This window comes from Sus scrofa, chromosome 1 (assembly GCF_054392235.1).
Source record: "Sus scrofa isolate SSC_HxYL_T2T_F1_AM1 chromosome 1, Sscrofa_HxYL_maternal_Yorkshire_Landrace_v2.0, whole genome shotgun sequence".
Taxonomy (NCBI): Eukaryota; Metazoa; Chordata; class Mammalia; order Artiodactyla; family Suidae; genus Sus; species Sus scrofa.
The window spans coordinates 194,902,000-194,925,236 of NC_139383.1; the positions used below are offsets into that span (position 1 = coordinate 194,902,000).

General features: G+C 46.1%; 1 protein-coding gene across 3 annotated transcripts in view; it reads left to right on the forward strand.

Annotated features, from left to right (window-relative positions):
* The window catches only part of SAMD4A (sterile alpha motif domain containing 4A), a 224,930-nt gene that overhangs the window by 174,329 nt on the left and 27,364 nt on the right, over positions 1 to 23,237 (forward strand). For 2 of the 3 annotated variants that reach the window (XM_021102232.2, XM_021102246.2), the window contains 4 exons: positions 6,283 to 6,392; positions 11,278 to 11,364; positions 19,084 to 19,417; positions 21,417 to 21,502. In XM_021102232.2, the coding sequence (XP_020957891.1) occupies positions 6,283 to 6,392; positions 11,278 to 11,364; positions 19,084 to 19,417; positions 21,417 to 21,502 (617 nt within the window). Of the gene's footprint in view, positions 1 to 6,282; positions 8,592 to 11,277; positions 11,365 to 17,278; positions 17,299 to 19,083; positions 19,418 to 21,416; positions 21,503 to 23,237 lie in introns of those variants that run through there. The other variant, XR_014819199.1, reaches the window with a different exon arrangement.

Genomic DNA, 23,237 nt, shown 5'->3' on the forward strand with positions numbered 1-23,237 from the left:
TATGGCATTATATTAATACAAAAACATCAGGGAAACTAAAATGTATATTATTTGTACCTAGACAAGATCAAGGTTAAAAAAGGCAACTTTGGCCCCAGTAACTTTGATGCAAACGCAGCAATTAAGGGTGACTGAAGATAGGCTTAGTTTTTCTTTTTTTCTACTATTTTTTTCTTTTAAAAATTTTTAAATTATAGTTGATTTGCAATGTTCTGTCAATTTCTGCTGTACAGTAAAGTGACCCAGTTATACATACATATAAATATATATATATATATACATATACACACACATATATACATACACACACACACCCTCTTTTTCTTGTATTATCTTCCATCATGTTCCATCACAAGTGATTGGATATAGTTTCCTGTGCTAAACAGCAGGACTTCAGTTTTTCTTTCCTAAAGAATCCTTCCTCGATGAAACTTGTGTAAGCTTTTTTTCTCTATAGCAAAGGAAATATATTGCCTGTTCTGAAATAGCTGGTTTGGGGTTTTGAGTTGCTTTTGAAATGTAGGCCTTTGAGCTTCTGCCTGTCTTAGAATGATATTAGAAAAAATATGTATATTGAGAAGTGTGATTTTTGTAAGACAAAGAAACCCATTGGAAACCGTTGTAGGAAAGGTCACGAGTACAGCATTTCTGAGGGTCACGACGGTGTGAGTGATGGAGTGGGAGTGACACAGCCCCAAGTGTGGCTGGGACACTTTTCAGCACGACTGCCATGGGAACAAGTTACTATTTTCTGAATGCTGACTTTCTAGATGCTGTCTCAAATTCATCTAACTTAAAGGCCAGGATTTAGCAAATTTACTTCACTTTATTTATTCCCAAATGCCAACATAAGACCTGTGTGGTTAAGTCCTAATGGGCTCAGACGTATGCTACCTCTTCTCAGAAAGACTGAGAAGCCCTGATGTCTTTGAAAAGCAAGACCACAAGATTCCCCCTAGTTCTCAAGGTCATGACCCTTATAGCCACCATTCCTTACCAAGCTTGTGTCTCCAGCTCAAGTGCCTTTAAGGACAGCCTTCAACGTAGAACGCAGCCACTGCTGAAGAGTCAAAGTAGGCTAAGAGCAGAACACCACTTACAAATGTCATAGCCAAGGGAAACTGCGAGAAACTTAGTCCCTCTGTTTGTATCACATCTTTCTAAGTGGGTATTTTACCCAACCTCAGCTATCTCTATGCCTTCTGACACCCACACATGCTCCCCACAAGCGTGGCTGCCAGAGGCCATCATGGCCACATCCCAGGATGGTGGCAAAACTCTCGGCTCCACTGGGACCAGAGACCAATGCACCTTTCTTCTGCTCAGGGGCTGGAATGGAATTGGGCTGTTCTTCCCACTCTGGCCAAAAATAAAGGCAGGCTTCAGTAATCTCGATGGTGCTGCTAGACTTCTGTCCTTCATTTTTGAAAGTCTTGTTTTCCCTCTTGCTTCAACGCTGAAGAGTTAGTCCCTCCTCCCTCCTCACGTGGCTCTTCTCTCCCTCAAAGATCACAGGTGTGGTCGTGTCTTAGACACAGAGAAAGAGACAGAGAGGGATCTGTCTGAGGCTAGCCTGGCTCTCTCTGGCCAATGGGGTTACTCTTTCATTTGCAGGTACCAAGACCACCACAGTGAATCTTCTTGGAGAAAGTGAGGCTGTTTGTAGTTCTCCCTGCCCTTTACATCGCTGCCCATATTGGGCCCTTCTGCAGCATCAGTGCCATCTTTCTCTTCTGCAAGGCCTCCTTGTTTGAGGGGCAGGTGCTGCAGGGTCTGTTGACCTGATTGGTATTGGTAGACATTCCAGCAACAGGCATTAGAGCAAAGCAGCCCAAGATCTAATTGGAGCCCAACTGTGTGTGAGCTCTTGTATATACCACAAAGCCTCTCCATGGCTGATTCATCCCAACTCTAAAGGGTAAAGAGAAATCAGCATAACTGGAAACTTGGTCCCATTGGTAAAGACCAACAGGTAGACAGAGCATTTAAAAGATAGGTGAAGCACTATTATCAAGGCGGGGGGAGGGGGGACATGAGAAAATAAACCACGTGATCTGCAACAAGATCTAGAGGAGCTTCGCCATAATAGACACTGTGGCCTTGGGGCCGCCACCTGCACATGGATGACACCGCTCTCTGCCAGAAACCTCCTGCCCTTTGCCCTTCTCTTGGGAATTCCCTTCATGGGTTTCTCTTCCCACACCTTCCCCTAAAAGCCTAGTGTTCCCAGAGCCCCACCTTGGCTCTCCCCTCTTCCCACTCCATGCTCTTTCCCTGCATAATCCCACCCATTGCTGTGGCTACAGACTACCACATGCTACTGACAAGGAAAGTGGGTCTCCAGCTCAGAGCCCTGATCGAAGACCTTCACCAGTTGACTTCTCCATCTGGATGGCTCAAAGGCAGTGAGAGAGAGACACTGAGCTGAGCTCAAGTGGAATTCACCATCTCTCTAGTCTCACCCCAAACCTACCACTCCCCTGTGCTTTCCCACGAAACCTGATACAGAGGAACTGTCTTAGGCTCCCTTCTCTCTCTCGCTCCCCTTCTTCCTTGATCATCATGTGTTGTAATTTACATCCTTTTCTTCTCCTCTGCCACTGCCATCCCAAACCATCCCCAAGGGCTTGACTTCATCTCCTGGCCTCCACTTCCACATCCTCCAGTCCAACCTTGACACTGACAGTCATCGTTGTTCTCACATACTCATCTGATTGTGCCTCTGTGCCCCTATTTCAACCACTTTTCATCACCCAAGGTGAGGTCGACTCTCCTTATTTCAACCTTACAAATCCCAATCATCTGGCCCCCATCTCTTTGCCCCATCTTGTTTCCTAGCTTGTCTCTAGCATCACCCAAGCCTTTGCTTGGCTCAGAATGCTCTCTTGGCTCTGTGCTTTGCTTATGCATAGTTCTTACTTCCCAAGATGGCTTCCTCAATATGATCTGCCCAGTGATTCCAGGACTAATGCTATTGTAAAACTATCCCTCACTTCCAAGGCAAACCGAAAAGCCCATTGTTCTGTGCCCACCCCCACACTTTGAGTAGATTTGGCACTTACCTGCAACTATTATAATTTTTTGTGAGTCAGCCATTCTTTGGAGATTGAAATTTCCTTGATGTCAAGGACATGCCTGGCCCCCATCATAGGCATACATTAAATACCGAGGGAGCAAATTTCACGATGCCCACACTTGGCAAAGAAGTCAGGCTCAGCATATAGCAAAAGCTGTATCTTTCTCACATTGCATAAGAGAGTGGCTTTCTAGTATGGGACCTCCCTTGGCACATCCATCAGAAGCAGCCCAGATGAAGCTAAAGGGCTGTGTGCCAGAGGCAGGAGCCCAGGGAGGCACGCATGCTTTCAATCACGTATCAGCTACTCCAGGAAACACTCCTGTTTGCTGTGTCTTCCAACCATAGCCATGGCTTTGCAGGATAAGAAAAGAAGGTCTGAGGTTATGTTAGCTGGTTCTCAGCATTTCATCCAATCATGTAGCATCTGGACCATGGGAAATGCCCTGAGCTCTTAGTCAGAATTTGTCCCTGGCCAATATCTTACAGAAGCTAGCCTCCAAGTCATTGGAATTCCTGGCTTGGGAAGAGTGAAACGGTCAAGGCACTCAGTTCTCTGGTTTGCCTCCCTCTTAATGGAGTTTTGTTTTAATCCCTGGCAAAGGAAGGTGCCCCACTGCCAACAAGGGGGTGAAAGGTTAGTAGGCTACGTTCTTTAGAGCTGGGATTTCCTCTTCTTTGTTTGTCTGTTCACATTGGAGGAAGAGATGGCACTGAGCTAGGCACTGAGATACTGGCTCTAGGAGCAGGGTCACGTGCCTGCCCAAGGGTCATATGGCCAAGAAGAGCTTACATTTCCTAGGAACATATCCAGAAATAACTTTTCAGGAAGGCCATCTCACCATGTTCTGGTGAGATTGTGTAGGAAGTTTGTATAGGAACCTTTTCTAGGAAGACAATTCCCAATGACCTGCATTTTGACTAAATGAGTGAGTCAGGCTCTTCAGTGCCTCTAACCAGGGAAATTTGAGTTGTCAAAATACTCTTATAGAAAGGCCTGAGCACTGATTGGACTGAGACTTGCCAAGTCAAGGTTTGCACCCCACTCTCCCCGACTCTGAAAAACCCATATTGTCACCTTGGCTTATGACATACCCAGTTTGCCATGTGATTTAGTAGCTTAGGAGTCTATGTGTTTTGTCCTCAGTGGATTTTGCATGATCAAGCTATAGGGCACCTAATGAAACTTTAACCCATGAGATTGTTCCATATTCTTTTGTGACAGGTTTTGCCCAAGTGTGGCATTGGGTTACCCAGGCTTCTCTGAATCATGGTCACTGAGTTTTCTGAGCAGCTACATGTGGCTTTTCAAAGATGTCACAGCCAACATGAAACCTGGTGACAAAGTAGTAACATGTCAGTGACCTAAAAGCCAGAGCTGTATCTATTTGCTGCTCATCTGTGGAAACATTAACATTCTTTTAACAGCAACATAAACTTGATGGAGAATCAGGTCTACTCATATAGCTTCAGGAAGCACGGAGGGAACGGAGTGTCTTAGATTTTGATCCAACCACAGGTTGACTTGAGGAGGTCGTAAGGGGTTCGTATCTGGGCCTGCGGAAGCCCTCTCTCTTTGTGGTTAATGATGGTCAGGGGGATTCTCTGCTTCGCATAGGAGAATGAAAGGCCTCCAAGCACAGAATCAGGTGACTTCTTGCCTGAGATGACCGAGTCTGTTCTTAAAATGCTCTTGAAGACCCAATTCTGTGTCTCCAGAAATTCCTCCTCTTTGGCCTTTACATTACTGCAAATCGAGAAGTAACCTCTCCAGGCCTTCTTCCCCTCCTACACCCTTCCATTTCAGGCGATTGTCCCATGCACACATTCCCACCACATTAAAACTTGAAGAAGTCCCTCTTATTTTGTAGTGTTTGTGGTCGCTGTCAGTGCCTCAGAATAAAGCACTTAGCATTAAGCCACGTCTTATGATCCACATGGTTAGTAATGGATAATAATTGATAGAAAGTGCAAGTAACATTTACCCAGTGCTCCAGCAATTCCAAAGGACTTTGAAGTCACTGTTTGTTCAGCCCTCCCACTGATGGGCCATATAGTCCTCATCTTACAAAAAGTTGATATAATGCAGGGAAACTCTGGGAATCTGGCAACCTGGCTTTTGTCCCCATTTCACCACATACTTGTCCTGTGATCTAGATTTAATAGCTTAATTTTGCCATCTGTAGAAAGAGCCAAGGGTGGGGGGAAGTGATGATTTTAGAGACTTCTCAAAGATCCTATCAGCTCAAAACCCCTCACTTTAAAGAGCATGGGCAAGCGCCTTGTTTTGGTTGTACTTAGCAAGGTAATAATTCTCCTATGGATTTTCAGTGCAGTAACTATTTAATTTTCTTAACTCTAGAATCCCAAACTGGGGACTTATTTCAGATATGCTTTGGAATTCCCATTATCCCATAGTCTAGCCAATCTTCGGACCTTTCAAATCTTGATGCATGACATTTAAGGAGAAGGTCAGAGACACCTCCAGATACATACCTTACCTTGGAGAAATGGTCAGTGAACACTCACATGAGTGATAGTTTTGGAGTCCAGGATACCCTCATCCTGGGATACAGGAAGGCTGAAGAAAAATCATGCTAAGCATGACAGCAGCTCCATCCATGAGGTACTACTGCTGCGTGGGTTTTTTCCTATCACTGTGGAAGTGGCAGAAATAGTATATGGAGATTTGCATTAAACCTAGAAAGAAATTATTGTGAAGATGAAGACTTATCATCTGTCATTTAACATTGTAAGTCAGTTATTCCCAAATCAACAATAAAGTCATCTGGCTAAAGCAGTGAATCCTTGCCTTTTTTTTTTTTTGGTCATAAACCCCTTTGAGAATCTTATAGAAGCTGTGGATGACCCTCTGCCCAGAAAAACACCCATATATTCACAAATGGAAATGTAATTTTAGAGAATCACTGTGTGTTCTAAAACCCGTGGCCCCAAGTTAGCAACCCCCTGGTGTAAAGTAGATTAGGGAACCCAGCAGTGGGAATATCAGAACTAGACCAAGATTATCAAAGTCCGTAATTTGCTGCTAAAATTAAACAAGCAGTAACATACAGGTATTTTTGTCTTTTTTTTGTTCCCTCCTTTGACCACCACCTTCCTTCTTTTCTCTCTTCCCACATCTCTTGCCATCTCTACTCTTTCCCTCTCAATTTCTCTCCCCATCTCCTATACATCTGGCACTACAGATGTTCCAGCCTGGTTGAAAAGCCTCCGCCTGCACAAGTATGCCGCGCTGTTCTCGCAGATGACCTATGAGGAGATGATGGCCCTCACTGAGTGCCAGCTGGAGGCTCAGGTATGTGCTCAGCTGACCACCCCTGAGAAGGGCCCCAGGAGGAACCTGACGTTCAAGTCCAAGACAGACCTTGTTTGGACCCATACCTATACCCACCTGGTAGCTTGCCTTTTTCTAGGAACTGCCAGGTGCTGGCTAGCATGACATGGTGAGTAAGGCTGGATTCTTGCTTTCAGGGTCCAGTAAGAGATGAAAGATGAGCAGGTAACTACAGGGCAAGTGAGGATGAAAGGAAGTGTTAGGAAAGAGGAGTAACCTAGGTTCCTCTCCAAGTTCAAGGGTGCTAGGGAGGAATCAGGAGATGTAACACCCACCAAGGCCTAGAGTCTGTGTTCCTCCTCTTTTTTCCCTGCCCCCCCCCCCCCGCTTTGTCTGCCCAGCCATTGATAGTTTAGAGGATGGCAGATTGGTTGTGTTATTGTCGAGACTGTTTACAAAGCAGCTAACTTCTAGCAGTCAGTGATTAAAAGCACCAGGTCCTATCTCAGACCTCCCCCAATACTTGTCCAAAACCATGTTCAGACTAATCCTAGTTGGAATGGAGAAAGTTATTCAAAGTGTTTCCTTCTAACCACCTTGAATAACATGGGACACTCACAGACAATGGGATTACCCGAGGCCTCAAATGTCAGTTCCCTTCCATGTGCCATAAAAGGACAAAGTTCCTTCTTCCTTCTCTGGATGCCGAAGCCAGGCCAGTCAACAGAACCCCTGAAGCTTAGCAGGTTTCCTACCATGCTGTGCTCAGAGTAAACAGATCTGACCCATGTCTTTTGTCTCCCTTGTTTAAAATGCTATTTGCATGTTTCAGATTGACCTCAGTTTCCTTTGAGCGGTGATTTGAGAGAATTAATGGTCTGAACGGGCTAATAGTATTTCCCCTGCAGGAAGAGGAGATTCTGCCATTGAAGGCATGGCTGGTCTGGACCCAGATCTTCCAGCAGAATGCTGGTTTCTCATTGCCTATTCGGTACCCGCAGTTAACCTCTGCGGACCTGGCTGAATACCAGTATTGAGATGTAGGACAAAGCCCAGAGTCACTGCACATTCTCAGAGAATGAAAGGCCCTAATTTCACTTCCAAAAGTTCTCCCACTGCTTTTTGGACCTCGATCACTCCTTGAAATCCCAGGATTGATGGGAACTGCTTCTAAGAGCATTCTTGTGTTTGGGTCAGAGTTGAGAAAAAATCTCAATCATCAATTGTTCAACTTGAGAAAAAACAAGGAATCATTGACACCGAGGGCAAAGCACAAACTTTTCAGAGTAATTAAATTCACTTGAACCCAAAGTCAAGGCTAAACAGAAATAGGCCCCCAGTGCTTCATCTTAAAGAGTGGGTTCAGATGTCACTTGAGTCTTAATTTTCTTAAGAAGATATCACTGGTGTTCCCACCTTTTCCCTCTTTAAGAGAAATGTTACGACTATTTGCAAGAAGTCACCAGAAGTTTGTGTCAGAGAGCTGATTTGAGGAAGAACCTTCTATTTGGAAATTTGGTGTCTCTCTAGTCAATACATGTTTAAGTAAATCCTTGGGCTCACCACCACTACACAGTTAAGAAGATAAAATCCATAACCCTAACAGTGAATCCTAATTCTTTACCTGAAGTGATGACTGAATTATAGGCTTAAGTTCTTCTCTAGCCTGGGTTTCCTTAGGGAGACCCGAGAGGGCTGCAAATGGGCAAAAACCAGCCTGTGCTGTTTGAGGCCAGGTGATAATGGCACTAGACTTCACATGTCCTCGAGATGGGTAAATGGAGGAAACTTTGAGAAGCCAGTGCATAGGTGTATGGGGTTGGAACCTTTAGGAAACTGAGAGGGACCAAAATGATAAAACCTGGACACAGGAGTTCCCATTGTGGCACAGCAGAAACAAATCTGACTAGTATCCATGAGGAGACAGGTTCCATCTTTGGCCTCTCTCAAAGGGTCAGGCATCCGGTGTTGCCGTGAGCTGTGATGTAGGTCACAGATGTGGCTTGGATCCCACATTACTATGGCTGTGGTGTAGGCCAGTGGCTACAGCTCAGATTCAACCCCTAGCCTGGGAACTTCCATATGTCAAAGGTGCAGCCCTAAAAAGACCAAAAAAAAAAAAAAAAAAAAAAACCCAGGCTCAACATACACAAATCAATCAGCATCATACACCACATTAACAAAAAAAAAGTCAAAAATCATATGATCATCTCAATAGATGCAGAAAAAGCATTTGACAAAGTCCAACATCCATTCATGATCAAGACCCTCGCCAAAGTGGGTATAGAGGGAACATTCCTGAATATCATCAAAGCCATTTATGATAAACCCACAGCAAATATAATACTCAATGGGGAAAAACTGAAAGCCTTCTCACTCAAATCTGGAACAAGACAGGGATGCCCACTCTCACCACTGCTCTTCAACATCGTTTTGGAAGTCCTAACCACAGCAATTAGACAAACAAAAGAAATAAAAGGCATCCATATAGGAAGAGAAGAGATAAAACTGTCACTGTATGCAGATGACATGATACTATACATAGAAAACCCTAAGGACTCAACCCCAAAACTACTTGAACTGATTAATAAATTCAGCAAAGTAGCAGGATATAAGATTAACATTCAGAAGTCAGTTGCATTTCTGTATACCAGCAATGAAATGTTAGAAAAGGAATACAAAAACACGATACCTTTTAAAATTGCACCTCACAAAATCAAATACCTCAGAATACACCTGACCAAGGAGGTAAAGGACCTATATGCCGAGAACTATAAAACTTTAATCAAAGAAATCAAAGAAGATGTAAAGAAATGGAAAGATATTCCATGTTCCTGGATTGGGAAAATCAATATTGTAAAAATGGCCATACTACCCAAAGCAATCTACAGATTCAATGCAATCCCTATCAAATTACCCATGACATTGTTCACAGAACTAGAACAAACAATCCAAACATTTATATGGAACAACAAAAGACCCAGAATCGCCAAAGCAATCCTGAGGAACAAAAACCAAGCAGGAGGCATAACTCTCCCAGACTTCAAGAAATACTACAAAGCCACAGTCATCAAAACAGTGTGGTACTGGTATCAAAACAGAGAGACAGACCAATGGAACAGAATAGAGAACCCGGAAATAAACCCTGACACCTATGGTCAATTAATCTTTGACAAGGGAGGCAAGAACATCAAATGGGAAAGAGAAAGTCTATTCAGCAAGCATTGCTGGGAAACCTGGACAGCTGCATGCAAAGCAATGAAACTAGAACACACCCTCACACCATGCACAAAAATAAACTCAAAATGGCTGAAAGACTTAAATATACGACAGGACACCATCAAACCCCTAGAAGAAAACATAGGCAAAACACTCTCTGACATCAACCTCATGAATATTTTCTCAGGTCAGTCTCCCAAAGCAATAGAAATTAGAGCAAAAATAAACCCATGGGACCTCATCAAACTGAAAAGCTTTTGCACAGCAAAGGAAACCAAAAAGAAAACAAAAAGACAACTTACAGAATGGGAGAAAATAGTTTCACATGATGCAACCGACAAGGGCTTAATCTCTAGAATATATAAACAACTTATACAACCCAACAGCAAAAAAGCCAATCAATCAATGGAAAAATGGGCAAAAGACCTGAATAGACATTTTTCCAAAGAAGATATACAGATGGCCAGCAAACACATGAAAAAATGCTCAACATCGGTGGTTATAAGAGAAATGCAAATCAAAACTACCATGAGACATCACCTCACACCAGTCAGAATGGCCATCAGGAATAAGTCCACAAATGACAAGTGCTGGAGGGGCTGTGGAGAAAAGGGAACCCTCCTGCACTGTTGGTGGGAATGTCAACTGGTACAGCCACTATGGAGAACAGTTTGGAGATACCTTCGAAATCTATACATAGAACTTCCATATGACCCCGCAATCCCACTCTTGGGCATCTATCCGGACAAAACTCTACTTAAAAGAGACACGTGCACCCACATGTTCATTGCAGCACTATTCACAAAAGCCAGGACATGGGAACAACCCAAATGTCCATCAACAGATGATTGGATTCGGAAGAAGTGGTATATATACACAATGGAATACTACTCAGCCATAAAAAAGAATGACATAATGCCATTTGCAGCAACATGGATGGAACTAGAGAATCTCATACTGAGTGAAATAAGCCAGAAAGACAAAGACAAATACCATATGATATCACTTATAACTGGAATCTAATATCCAGCACGAATGAACATCTCCTTAGAAAAGAAAATCATGGACTTGGAGAAGAGACTTGTGGCTGCCTGATGGGAGGGGGAGGGAGTGGGAGGGATCGGGAGCTTGGGCTTATCAGACAGAATTTAGAATAGATTTACAAGGAGATCCTGCTGAATAGCATTGAGAACTTTGTCTAGATACTCATGTTGCAACAGAAGAAAGGGTGGGGTAAAAATGTAATTGTAATGTATACATGTAAGGATAACCTGACCCCCTTGCTGTACAGTGGGAAAATTAAAAAAAAAAAAAAAAAAAAAAAGACTCACAGACATAGAGAAAAAAAAAAAAAAACCCACACACCTGGACATGAGGCACAAGTGTGTGATCTTAAAATGATCTTTTAAGACTATGAAGAAATGTCATGCTGGGTGAGATAATTGGCTGTCCTAGCTCCTTCTCTGATTCCTAAAGGCCGTGGCCAAAAGACACAGGCAAATATGTCGCCAGATGGAGTCAAAATATTTAGTGAGAAGAGGTTGATGACAATGGATGTTGACAAGAGAGACAAATGGGTATTTACTAGTCTGCAAACACGTGAGATAAGGTACTAGATAGCTTCCAAGAATCTCTGAGCTGATGCTTAAAAATAGGTTTTTTAAACATAACTTTTACTTCATTACAGAATGTCACCAAAGGTGCAAGACACAAAATTGTCATCAGTATTCAGAAGCTCAAAGAGAGACAGAACCTCCTGAAGTCTTTGGAAAGAGTAAGTTATCATAAATCACTGGGTGATGGACCATTTCTACCTTCATCGTGGGCAAATGGACCATGGGGAGTTCTCAGGTGCAAGTGTCATTGGCAGACCTTTGGGAGAGGGTCATGCTGTTCCCTTACCAGAGCCAGAAAAAAAAAAAAATGAAATGATTTTCAAGTGAAGTCTCATGGTTACCCATGAGCTTTGTATAACCTGACCACTGAAATGCACTTATTTCCTGGGTTCAGGCATCCTGTGATTGGTCATCCCAGGGCTCCGAGGCAGTGCTTTCTATACATTCCCATCTGCTTTTAATATGTTTGTAGAGGTTAGGAAGGTGTTTAGCCCCTGATCAGAGGCCAAAGTCTTGACAAATCAGTGTAGGGAGTATACATATGTGCTTCATTCCTGCTGTCCACCCAGGAAAGGATCTGGTTTTGAGAAAAGCTGCCCCTGACACGGCAGACACGGACAGGTATACCCCAGGCTTCAACCAAGAGGTTCAAAATCATTTGGCAGAAGGACATAGTGGGCTCTCCAAAGAATAAGTTTAGACTTTAACTTGATGGAATGGGTCCCTGTGATTCTCATCAGAACCATCTCAAAAGTGCAAAATGCTGAAAAAGAGCTTATTCAATTGTTAAAAGCAGTTTATCTGGTGCTACCATCCCTTTTGGTTTGCTGCCTAAGGACATTCTCTTCCTATCTTTGTGTCTGGGAGTCACCCTAGTGAGGATGTCATTTTTAGGGCTTGATGACTTTATGCCTTCACCTCAGATCCAAAAGAGAATAGGCCTTTGTTCCATACACAAGTGAGCAGGGATGCCTTGGCCCCACCATGAGGATCCTTGTGCACCACTGTCGGGAGGTGGTTGGGACTGGGAGGTGGGGAGCTCTGTAAGTATGTGCTGCCTACTGGGTATGAATTGTAACCTCTTCCAGTAAACCCAGTGAGCCTCTGAAAGGGGGCAAACCATTGAGCTGGGTGAGACTAAAGCAAGGTTTATGAGCACATAAACATTTTAATGTAGCAAGAATTTCTTTTAACTTATTCACAAAGATGTGCGTATAACATTTTACCTACAACATATAAAATTATACTTAATGCATAGAAGATAAAATATAAAGTCATATATACTTATAGAATATGCATTTATAACTATAAGGAAGGTGGCTTTTAAAACCTCTGGGGGTTTAGACAGAGGTTACTCACAGTCACCTCCATGAAGAAAGGCCCATGCTTAATTAAGGTGAATGACAAATAGGTAACCTATCCAGCTGAACCCTGGGTTTTTATTGTTGTTCTTAATGTTATGCCAGCTCCTTTACCAGGCAGCTTGTCTGACAGAGTGATTATTGCCATTTTTATACAACCATTCTCTTTGGGGGAACATTCAAAGGCCCAATTTTCTCCTTATCTGTTAAAAACATTTTGTGTAAGGATTAGTTTGCTAAGCATTACGGTCAAAGCATGATGTTTTCTGCCCTTATTTCTGGAGGAGCATCCTGCAAGAACTCATTCACATGCTCTGTCACTGAGGACACACACCCACCCAGGAGACAGAGAGGCGAGGTTGCTGTCGGCTCTACTCCCACAGTGCTGGGCCCCATCAACACAGGGAAATGCGAGGGCATCAAAGTGGCTCGCTGGCCCTCACAAGCCATGGACTCTCTGTCTGGCCTTTGATAAATCGGTGACACTTTCTGTGTCCCGTATTTCACCCCGAGAATAATATTGACCACAAAGACACCTTCTCCCTGGTTCACTGGATTGGGAATGTTAAAAAGATGACAAACGTAATACAAAGTCTGAAGGCTGGTGCTGGCCAAGAGGAAAGCATAAAGGGCTGATTCGGTGTGACTGGCTTTGAGAGGACAGTTGCTCTGAGCGTGCCTCAGAGCACCGAGTGCAGACACCTGCATGCTTGTCCTAAGGGGAGCTGGTGGCCTAGGAGAGGGAGTGAACCTCTTCTCAGCATCCACTGAGGACCCGGCCCCTGGCTCGGGAACCGGCGCCTCTCCTACTCTTCAAGGGAGAGGGTTGTCCATAACCTGCTGGCACATAGGCCAACAGGAACAAACCCCCACCATCCCTTTCTCGGGCATACCCAGACATCCTCTGCTGATTATGCTGCTGGAAATGTTGTCACCATACCCTCAGCTGGGTGTGGCATTCTTACCTCACAGAGAACCCAGAGATTTCTAAGGAGATGGCCGGGACCCCACCCATGGCAAGCTCATAATCAGCAGCTGCCACCCATCAGCTCTGTGCCCAGAGCTCTTCCACTCAGTTACTGACACTTACTAAGCAGCCGCCTTGAACTAGAGTCAACCCATCCACTGGAGGCTAACGGTGAGGAGTGCGTGCTTCCTGCCCTCAGGGGGCTCAGGATGCGGACGGCAGCAGATGGATGGGTAGTGGTGCTCTAGCAATCCAGCCTGCTCATCGCTGAGACTGGGGGGGTGTCAGAGAGGGGTGCCTTCCTGGGCTGAAACAGAGTGCTCAGCCACCGCAGTGAGGAGGGAACAGGGAGGAGCCAGCACTGCCTGGAGACTCGCTGGGAGCCCACAGCCACTCAGGGTGGAGCCGGGGCGGGGGGGGGCGTGAGGATGGAGCAGGATAAGAGAGTCATTTAGCAGGAGTCTGAGCATTGGCAGGAGATTTGGGCTTGGGCGTCATGCCATTTGGGGACAGAAACTATAGGAGGAGTTACTAGTGTGGGAGAAATAGGGTAGAGTTTGACAGATAGAGACTGAGGTGCCTCTGGGGTGCCCAGGTGGACATGGCAAGTAGTGGCCAGGAGGCCAAGTCTGGAGTCCACAAGGGTTTGGCAGACTCAGCTGCAGGTCACTTGTGTGTAAATGAGGTTGGCACCCCCAGAAGTGGGTGGCGAGTGATAAGAGCCCAGGACAGACCCTGGGTGGGGAACACTAGGGGATACGGAGGGACCAAACAGTGACAGACCCTAAAGGGTCAGAGTGTGAAGGAGGGAATCCCATCAGGGGACGTGTCACATATGATGAGGACTGAGAACACCCCCGCCCCCTGGAATTAGTCCCCAGCCACTCGCTGGTGGCCTTGATGAAAAGGGTTGCAGGGAAGTGGGGGGGATAGAAGCAGACCAGGAACCAGGCAGTGTGAATGAGGGTTGAGGCCATGGAGTGAGGCAGGGCAGATGTTTCAGGATGTTTGGTGGAAAAAGAGAAAGATTAAAATGGTCCCTGAGGCAGATTTTCCAACGTTTATCTTTAACAATGAAAATGTTTCCATGTGCTTTTTTTCATTGTCCTTTTCCAACTGACTCTCAAACCATGAAACTGAACTCTTTTCTGAGCCTGGGAGCCCGACATGGAGAAAGGAGACAGACACATACACACACTCTTCTGTTTTCCCACTGTTCCCTCCCTGTCCTGGCAGCATCCTTACACTGTTAGCATCTCAGGGCAAGGATGCTGTCACATGTGTTTGTAGACTCTTGGTGTTTAATGGTGCCGGCCAGTTAGGAGATGGAGTTGAGGGGCTGCAGGAGACCTGTCTGTTGGGCGAAGTGTCCAGTTCTCACCCAGAGAGCAGGGTGGGGCCCCAGGAAGCAGCATAAGTGCTGGGGACACCACTGGCTGCTAAGACTCTCCTTTCCAGATCATTTGCACCTTGTCGCTGTCACATGCCCTCAGAAAGGCTCTGAACCAGTCTTCAGACCTAAGAAAGCCAGGCCAAGACTGGGACTCTATTTGTTGGCCCTGAGCTGTGTCTGCCTGAGTGGATTACTCTGCAGGAAGGACCCTATGACTACTCACTTGAGCTCCTTGGCGCGGTAGTTGACAGACAGCTTGGTTATGCCTCTTAGGGTCCGTGAAGTGGGGTTATGTCTATGGTATGAAGGATCAGTAAAGGCCTCATTCCCATTGCCAGCTGAGGTACGGGACTGAGTCCCATTTGGGACATTTCCTAGCTTCCTTCTCAACTTGAGCCCTCGTGCTGAGTTCCAGAATTCATCCTGAAGAGTCAGGAATGTAACCTGATGGCCATAGTGCCACCCCATGGAGGCTGGCATGAGCAGAGATATTGCTAATTTAGTCGTAAGCCAAGTGTTATCTTTGAGACGGGGCTTTGAAGTCAAAGCAAAGCAAAAGCAAACTCCTCGTGATTCCTGAGTAAGTTATGTTTTCAGAAAATGTCCACCATTAGTTGTTATGTTGATGGTTTCCTTTTTGGTGTGATTGCCAACAAAAGAATAAGATAAGATTTGAACTTGGGACAAGTATATGTTCCCCATTTGAAGGAGTTCAGTTCTTAGCATAACCCAAGTCCCCTTCTCCCATCACTTGAGTAGCCATAGAAGCCTTCCTGCCCTGTGACAAGAGCAGGCAAGGTTTTGGTGGCAGTTGACAGAGTGTCCCAAGCATGCATTTGCTCCCCTCAGTAGTAGCTGCTGCATGCCAGTTTTCCGGCTGCCCGTGATGGACCAGCCCTGTGCCCAGCACCCCCTTGATGGGGAAGCCTCATCCCTTCTCCTTTCCCTTCCCCTTCTCAGTCAAAGCTGGACCAGCTGGGTGGCTGGCAGGAACTAAAGGACCTTGAGGAGGGGGTGGCCCAGTTGGCACATGGTTTGGTCAGCAAAGGGTCAGCTAGCTTCCCTCCAGGTGCCCTGCCCTGATAGATGACCAGGTCCAAAGTCAAGGAGTCAGTCACATGACAGCATCAGACTCTGGGAAAGGGCTGGTCCATCCTGGGCAGCCACAAAACTGGGAGTGACCAGGAGTGCCCTGACTCACGCATCAGGCGGGCAGAGGCTGCAGACTGGTCTCACCATAGCCACCTCCTCCAGGTTTACAGGGAAGGGGATAGACTCTCTGAAACCCTCATCTTTAAAAGGAAAATGGATTCTCTTTCCTAAAATAGGCTGGATAGTGGCCCTGGTGAGGTTTGAGACAATTCTGGTGGCTAGTTAGCATTTCACTTCCCTCAGAATCCCTGGCTGCCAACTGGGCCGAAGCACAATTCAGGCTCTGCTTCCAGCCTCCTAACAGAGTAGGTTCCTGCCAGCGACGGGGCGGGCTGTCAGTGTTCCATTGCCCAGCATTGAAACACGCCTGTCCAAGGCTGCGTCCTCAGGTTTCCTCTTTCCAATTGGTTGATGGGAGATCTGGATGCAGAAATGGTCACCTTCCATGAGCTTGTGTTCCTTGACATTGTCAAACAATTTTTCTTGGTAAGAGAGGATCCCCGGAAACGGTCGGTGGTTGGTACTCATGCTTTCGGCTTTTAAAATTATGGCCTTGCTATTCTGAGCTCTCAGAAGATTTAATACTTCATTAGTAATCAGGGCCCTGATTGTCACGGTCCTGGCCACATTTCAGGGAGAGGTTTGCTGCATAAGCTCTGGGCTACACCATGGCAGAGAGCCTGGCCCACCTACCACCAGGGAAGACCCCAGCCCTTGACCTCCATCCACAAGCATCTGAGCCCATTCTGTGCCTCTGAGAGTATCTGGCATATAGGTAGATGTCTATCAGAATCAACTTTCATTCCTTTTTCTGATAAATAATGCCCAGGATATCAAACTGTATGTGTGGAAGGATCCAGCTTTATTATATAAATTCAGGTGTATAGTACATACAATTGTACACATTACAGGCATACCTCATTATATTGCACTTCACAGATATTGCCTTTTTTTAAATTAAAAAAAAAAAAGACAAATTGAAGGTTTGCAGCAACCCTGCCTTGAGCTTGACTTTTGGTACCGTTTTCCCAACAGCATTTGCTCACTGCATGTCCCTGTGTCACATTTTGGTAATTCTCACAATAGTTCAAATTTTCTCATTATTGTTATACTTGGTATGGTGATCTGTGATCAGTGATCTTTGATGTGTTATTATTGTGAGAAGATTATGATTCGCTGAAGGCTCAGATCATGGCTAGCATTACTTTGCAATGAAGTCTTTTTTTTATTTTTTAAAGATTTTTATTTTTCTATTATAGTTGATTTACAATGTTCTGTCAATTTCTGCTGTACAGCAAAGTGACCCAGTCATACACACACACACACACACACACACACACATATATTCTTTTTCTCATATTATCCTCCACCATGTTCCATCACAAGTGACTAGATATAGTTCCCTGTGCTATACAGCAGGATCTCATTGCTTATCCATTCCAAAGACAATTGTTTGCACCTATTAACCTCAGAGTCCCAGTCCCTCCCACTCCCTCTCCCTCCTGCTTGGCAACCGCAAGTCCTTCATGTCCATGAGTTTATTTCTTTTCTGTAGATAGGTTCATTTGTGCCATATATTAGATTCCATATATAAGTGATATCATATGGTATTTCTCTTTCTGACTTAAGCAATGAAGTATTTTTTAATTAAGGTATGTACATTCGTTTTGTTAGACATGAAGCTCTGGCACACTTAATAAACTGTGCTGAATGTAAATATAACCTTTCTCTGCACTGGGAAAGCAAAAAATGTGTGTGACTCGGTTTACTGAGATCATGGATTTATTGCAGTGGTCTGGAACCAAATCGGCATTATCTCCAAGGTGTACCTGTGTGGCACACATATTCTATTATACGTTCTTCTCTCTATAATGATCCTTCTAAAACATGTCACTCCCCTGCTCCCTGACCTCTCACTTCTTGAAGAAGAATTTCTGGCGTCCCTGCTGACTCCTAATGCAGGCCTCCTTGCTCCTGGCTCTCATTTCCCCTTCTCTCCCCTCCTCTACCCTACCCCCCCACACCCCCTTTGCTGTTGCTCCCTCATTCCAGGCATGTACCCACCTCAGTGACTTTGCCCTCATGGTGCCCTCTATCTGGAGCATGCTTTCCCAGGAGCCTGCAGCCCATGCTCAGTTGAGTTCCAGCTCCAATGTCGCCCCTCAGCTAGCCTCCCCTCCCACAGCCCTGACCTGGGCCTCAAGGTGAATATTCATCTTGTGCTAGGATGCACCCTCCCTGAGGGAACCCTAATGGCTTTCCAGCCACATCCCCATACCTAGTCCGGGGGGCAGCTGGGCAGAGCACCCAAAACATACTTATTAATGTAGCAAAGAAGCGCATGATACAGAAACCTTCAGCTTTGCAAATAGGAACATCATCACAACCACCTCTATGAGGCAGGTCCTGCGGTTATCTTCCTGTCATCCACAGGGAAACTGAGGCACAGAGGGGTTAAGTCATTTACCCAAAGCCACACAGCAGTGTCAGAAGTCAAACCCAGGCATCTGTCCTAGAGTCTGTGTTTTTACCCACTGCCTGTGTTGCCTGTGTCATGGGCTGAGTGAGGGCGTGAATGATCAGGTTCCTTCATCTAAACCACATCACATACAGGACAGAAAACCACCATGTGACCCTGTATAACTTTGTTATCCAGCTTCCATAATGTGTGAATGTAAACTATAAAAATGCATTTTTAAGAAAGGCACTGAGGAAGCCAGGGAAGGAAACGCACCCAAATCATTTCAGTGATCATCTCTGAGTAGTGAGATCTTCAGGTGATGTATTTTCCTCGCTACCTCTACCTGTGTGTATTTCCCAGTTTTCTACCTGGGCTAACATTAGAGTGATAAATTTTAAATGCTCACTCTTGAGAGAACGTTCTAATGAAGGGGTCAGCAGCCGTGGGCCCTGTCTGGGGACAGCTCCGGCAGAGGAAGGGAGGCTGGAGTGGGCCACCTGGATCCTGACCCTAACGGAGGTCCTCTTCCCTCTGACCACCCAGGACATCATCGAAGGCGGCAACCTGCGCACCCCGCTCCAGGAGCTGCACCAGATGATCCTGACTCCCATCAAGGCCTACAGCTCCCCGACCACCACTCCCGAGGCTCGCCGCCGGGAGCCCCAGGCCCCACACCCGCCTTCGCTCATGGGCCCGGAGAGCCAGAGCCCTGACTGCAAAGACAGTGCCACGGCCGCCGGAGCCACTGCCACTGCCTCGGCCGGGGCCAGCGGCGGGCTCCAGCCGCACCAGCTGAGCACTTGTGATGGGGAGCTGGCTGTCACCCCCCTGCCAGAGGGGGACCTCCCCGGGCAGTTCACACGTGTCATGGGGAAAGGTAGGTAGAGCCCGATCTTCCAGCCTCTCAGCACCACTGACCAGAGCTACCAGTTCCCAAGGGGCTTCCCCTGGGTGCTGGGTGATCTGCCAGGGTACAACATGTCAGTAGCCCATTTTAGAGATGAGGAAAGTGTGGCTCAGAGAAGTTAAGGCATTTACATCTGAATTCGGAGCTCTCTGACCCCTGAACCCTCCTCCTTAATCCTGGCTCCCTTCTGTCCCACTCCTTCAGACCAGGGTCTGCTGGGCCCTCCTGGTGGAGTGCTCACTGGGCCATTGGACCCTCAGGCTAAAGGCAGCCTGCCCACGGCCCACACAAGTTACCATGGCCACGCTGTGTGTCTACAGGGCAGCCTAGAATTCCCACGTGGTTCTTGGGTAAGAGCCCCTTTTTGCCTGTGCCTGCCCTGTGTCAGACCCTCATGGAGGTATCCTTGACCATGTCTGACACTAGAATAATTTGTGCCGGATGAGGATGAAAGCTTCACAAGAAATCTTGATTAGTTAAAAACATGTGCTGAACGCCAGTAATTTTCCTTTGGGAAGGGGAAACAATTTTTGTCTTTTCTGGTGTCCAGGGTTTCAGATCATTTTAAGGAACTGGGTTCTAAACAAACAAACAAAAAAAGATACCTGAGTTGTACAGAGGCAGTGAAAAACTCCCTGTGATACATGTCCATAAAAAGACTTAAATCTATAGAAATCAAATAAATTATAATATGAATTCATGTTCATCCTTAAAAAAAAAAAAATCAGAGCTAACTAAAATGGTAAAAGGTAAAAAAAAAATAGTACCCATTGTCTCCTAGGCCCTGCTGTCTTCTTACTAAGAGGTAACCATGATAAAAGGTTCAGAATACCCCCTCAGAAACATCCTTGTTACACACTAACAAGTCTCGTTTAAATATTTCTTTGCAACTTTCTTTTTTTACATTATATGCTTTCAGTATTTCTATTAATACAAACATTCCAACTCATTCTTCCTTACAGGCTGCATACTCTTCCCCTGTGTGCATAAACCGTAATTTAATAGGGGTCCCCACAAATGGACACCTCAGAGGTGGTTTCCATGTTTTGTTGTGCTGGAGAAATGCTATACTGAAACATATATATATTGGTTCAACAATGCTATACTGGAAATTTAGGTGCCAAGACATAGTATAAATAGGATTCTGGGACAGATTGGTTTTGCAGGATTAGGGACAGTAATCCTAAGCTTGGCCTGCCTGATGGTGAGGCATTTTGACTTCTAATTGACATCTTTGTCCAGCAGTCTCCACCTGGCCTTCTAAACATTCCCATCAAAATCAGAGCATCAGGAGCTCTGGGGTGAGAAGAGAATGGGCTGCGCTAGTGTGGCCATGGGCTCGCTGTGGGGGTGTGTCCTCTGCCCACAGACGAGCTCTGCTCTGGCTTTGTGAGAACTCATCTGAGTGGGTAGGTGAACCTATGCAGGTGTAAATGAGTGCATTGTTTTTGAGAAAGTCACCCTCGATGACGGAGCAGCAGGCTCCCTGCTCATGGTCCTGCCCACGAAACCTCACGCCCTAAACGATGTGCCGCCTCGCTCTTCCAAGTGAGACGGCTCATTCATAAAGTCACAGCGACAGCTCTCTGATAAGGACTGATGGTCTTTAAGGCCTTTGAACTCCCTCTCCAAAGGAGCCTCTTGCAAAGACAGAGCTCGGAACACTGCTGCGTTCTTCCTCTCCCAGAGTGTCTGTCTCAGCCGGGTTGCAGAAGGCTTAATATAGAATGGTATGCGTGGAATTAACCAAAGGGGCTTCCGAAGGCGAGGGCTCCTGCAGTGACCAAGCCTTTGACTTCAGTGGAATGAAGAGCCTCCTGGCCTTTTTTGTGAACCTGACGTAAAGCTGCAGTCATACATACCTCTCAAAATATTGGTCCTGAAAGGAAATCAGAGGCAGATCTCAGAGGTTAGAATGGCTGTGCATTTTTTCTAATTCATCTTCTGTCTGTCTCTTTTTAATTTCCAGTGTGCACACAGCTCTTGGTCTCCAGACCCGATGAGGAAAATATAAGTTCCTATTTACAGCTCATAGACAAGTGTCTAATTCATGAGGTGAGTAGTGACATGTTTCACTAAACTGCTTCCAAGTGGTTCTGAGTCCTGTGATGGGATCGTCTGGCCTCCTACACCTTGTTTTTGAGGGGGAAAGTCATTAATAATAGCTCAGGCAGAACTCGGCTATGGCGGCTTCAAACCTAAACACAGCTTGCGTATTACTTTGGGGTCCAAAGATTCATCTAGACTGAGCTCTGATGTGGGGACAGATGCCCAAGAGAAATGTCTCATTCCGGAAGCCTCCCTGGGGGACCAGGCCTGCAGTGGTTAACCGCAGTCTTGCCACCTAGCCCTGGGCAGTGCCGAAACATTTTGCCTTTTGGTTCAGGGAAATTGAAAGAAGGCAGGAAGAAAGAGAGAGTATTCAGAAGAAATAATGTGTGTCTGTACATAGGCTGTGTGTGGTTTGATGGCTGTTCTGCTGTGGGGTTTGTTTGTTTGTTTAGCTGCACCCATGGCACACAGAAGTTTCTGGGCTAGGGATCGAACCTGAGCCACAGCAGTGATGACGCTGAGTCCTTAACCATAAGGCCACCAGGGGACCCCTGTTGTGTTTTGATTTATGGTTTTTATAGGCATTGTTTTTAGCTGTATGTCCTTTTGAAGAAGGGCAGAGGCAGACAGGGGCTTTGTTTCCCAGACCCTCAGAGCAAGCACAGGCTTCACGAGGGAGTGAGGCAGGTCCTGGACATGGCTTCCCTGAGGGACATGTGGGGACAGGCAGTTGTGCTTCAGATCCAGGACCCCAGTGGCTTCTTAGGTGCCCCTTTCCAAGAGAATTAGAGAGACGAGGTCTAGGTTTCACAAAACTTGGGACTAGATAAACCTAAGGACTGAAGTCTTTTTATGGGACTTTGATGCGAGACTTAAGATGCTAGAGGCCTCCAAGTGCCCTCAGCTCTGCTGTGTTGGTAGCCAGAACCCCCAGAGTCCAGTGGGCTCCAGGGAACGGAGACCTCCACACTTCCCACCTCCCAGCTGCCCACAGGCACTCAGCTGCCAGCCAGCTCTTCAGCTCCCTGGGCCCTCAGCCATTCTGTGCTCTGATTCCACCCGCCCCTCACAGGCAGATGCACCATTTCCCTCTGGATTTCCATCCCAGCTACTCCTCTCCCCACCTCCTAAACCCACATTTTTGCAATTGCCTCTTTCAGTGGCATAAATTCCTTTGTGGGCCTCCATCCAAACTCCCACTCATCCTTTGCAATGTCCAATCCTGACACGGCTATCATTTGGGCCAGCAAAAAAACAACAGAAAGAAGAGAAGGCCAAGAGTTCCCCTTGTGACTCAGCAGGTTACGAACCCAACTGGCATTCGTGAGGACTTGGGTTCGATTCCTGGCCTCGCTCAGTGGGTGAGGGATCTGGCATTGCCATGAGTTGTGGTGTGGGTTGCAGACTCCGCTTGGATCCTGCATTGCTGTGACTGTGGCATAGGCCGTACAGCTCAAATTCCACCCCTAGCCTGGGAACTTCCATATGTCACAGGTGTGACCCTAAAAAAAAAAAAAAAAAGAGGAAGAGAAGGTCAGAACACAGGGATGGATTTTAGAGCTCATTCATTCTTTAGATCTTAGGCACCTAAGCCCTGCTCTTGGCTAGGGAGCTTCCAGTGGGAGAGGATTCAGTGAGACAAAAGAAAAACAGGTTATTACACGCATGATGATAAGGTCACCTCTTCAAGACCGGAGCCCAGGAGGGGAGGTGGGCCCAGAACCCAGAGGAACTGTCT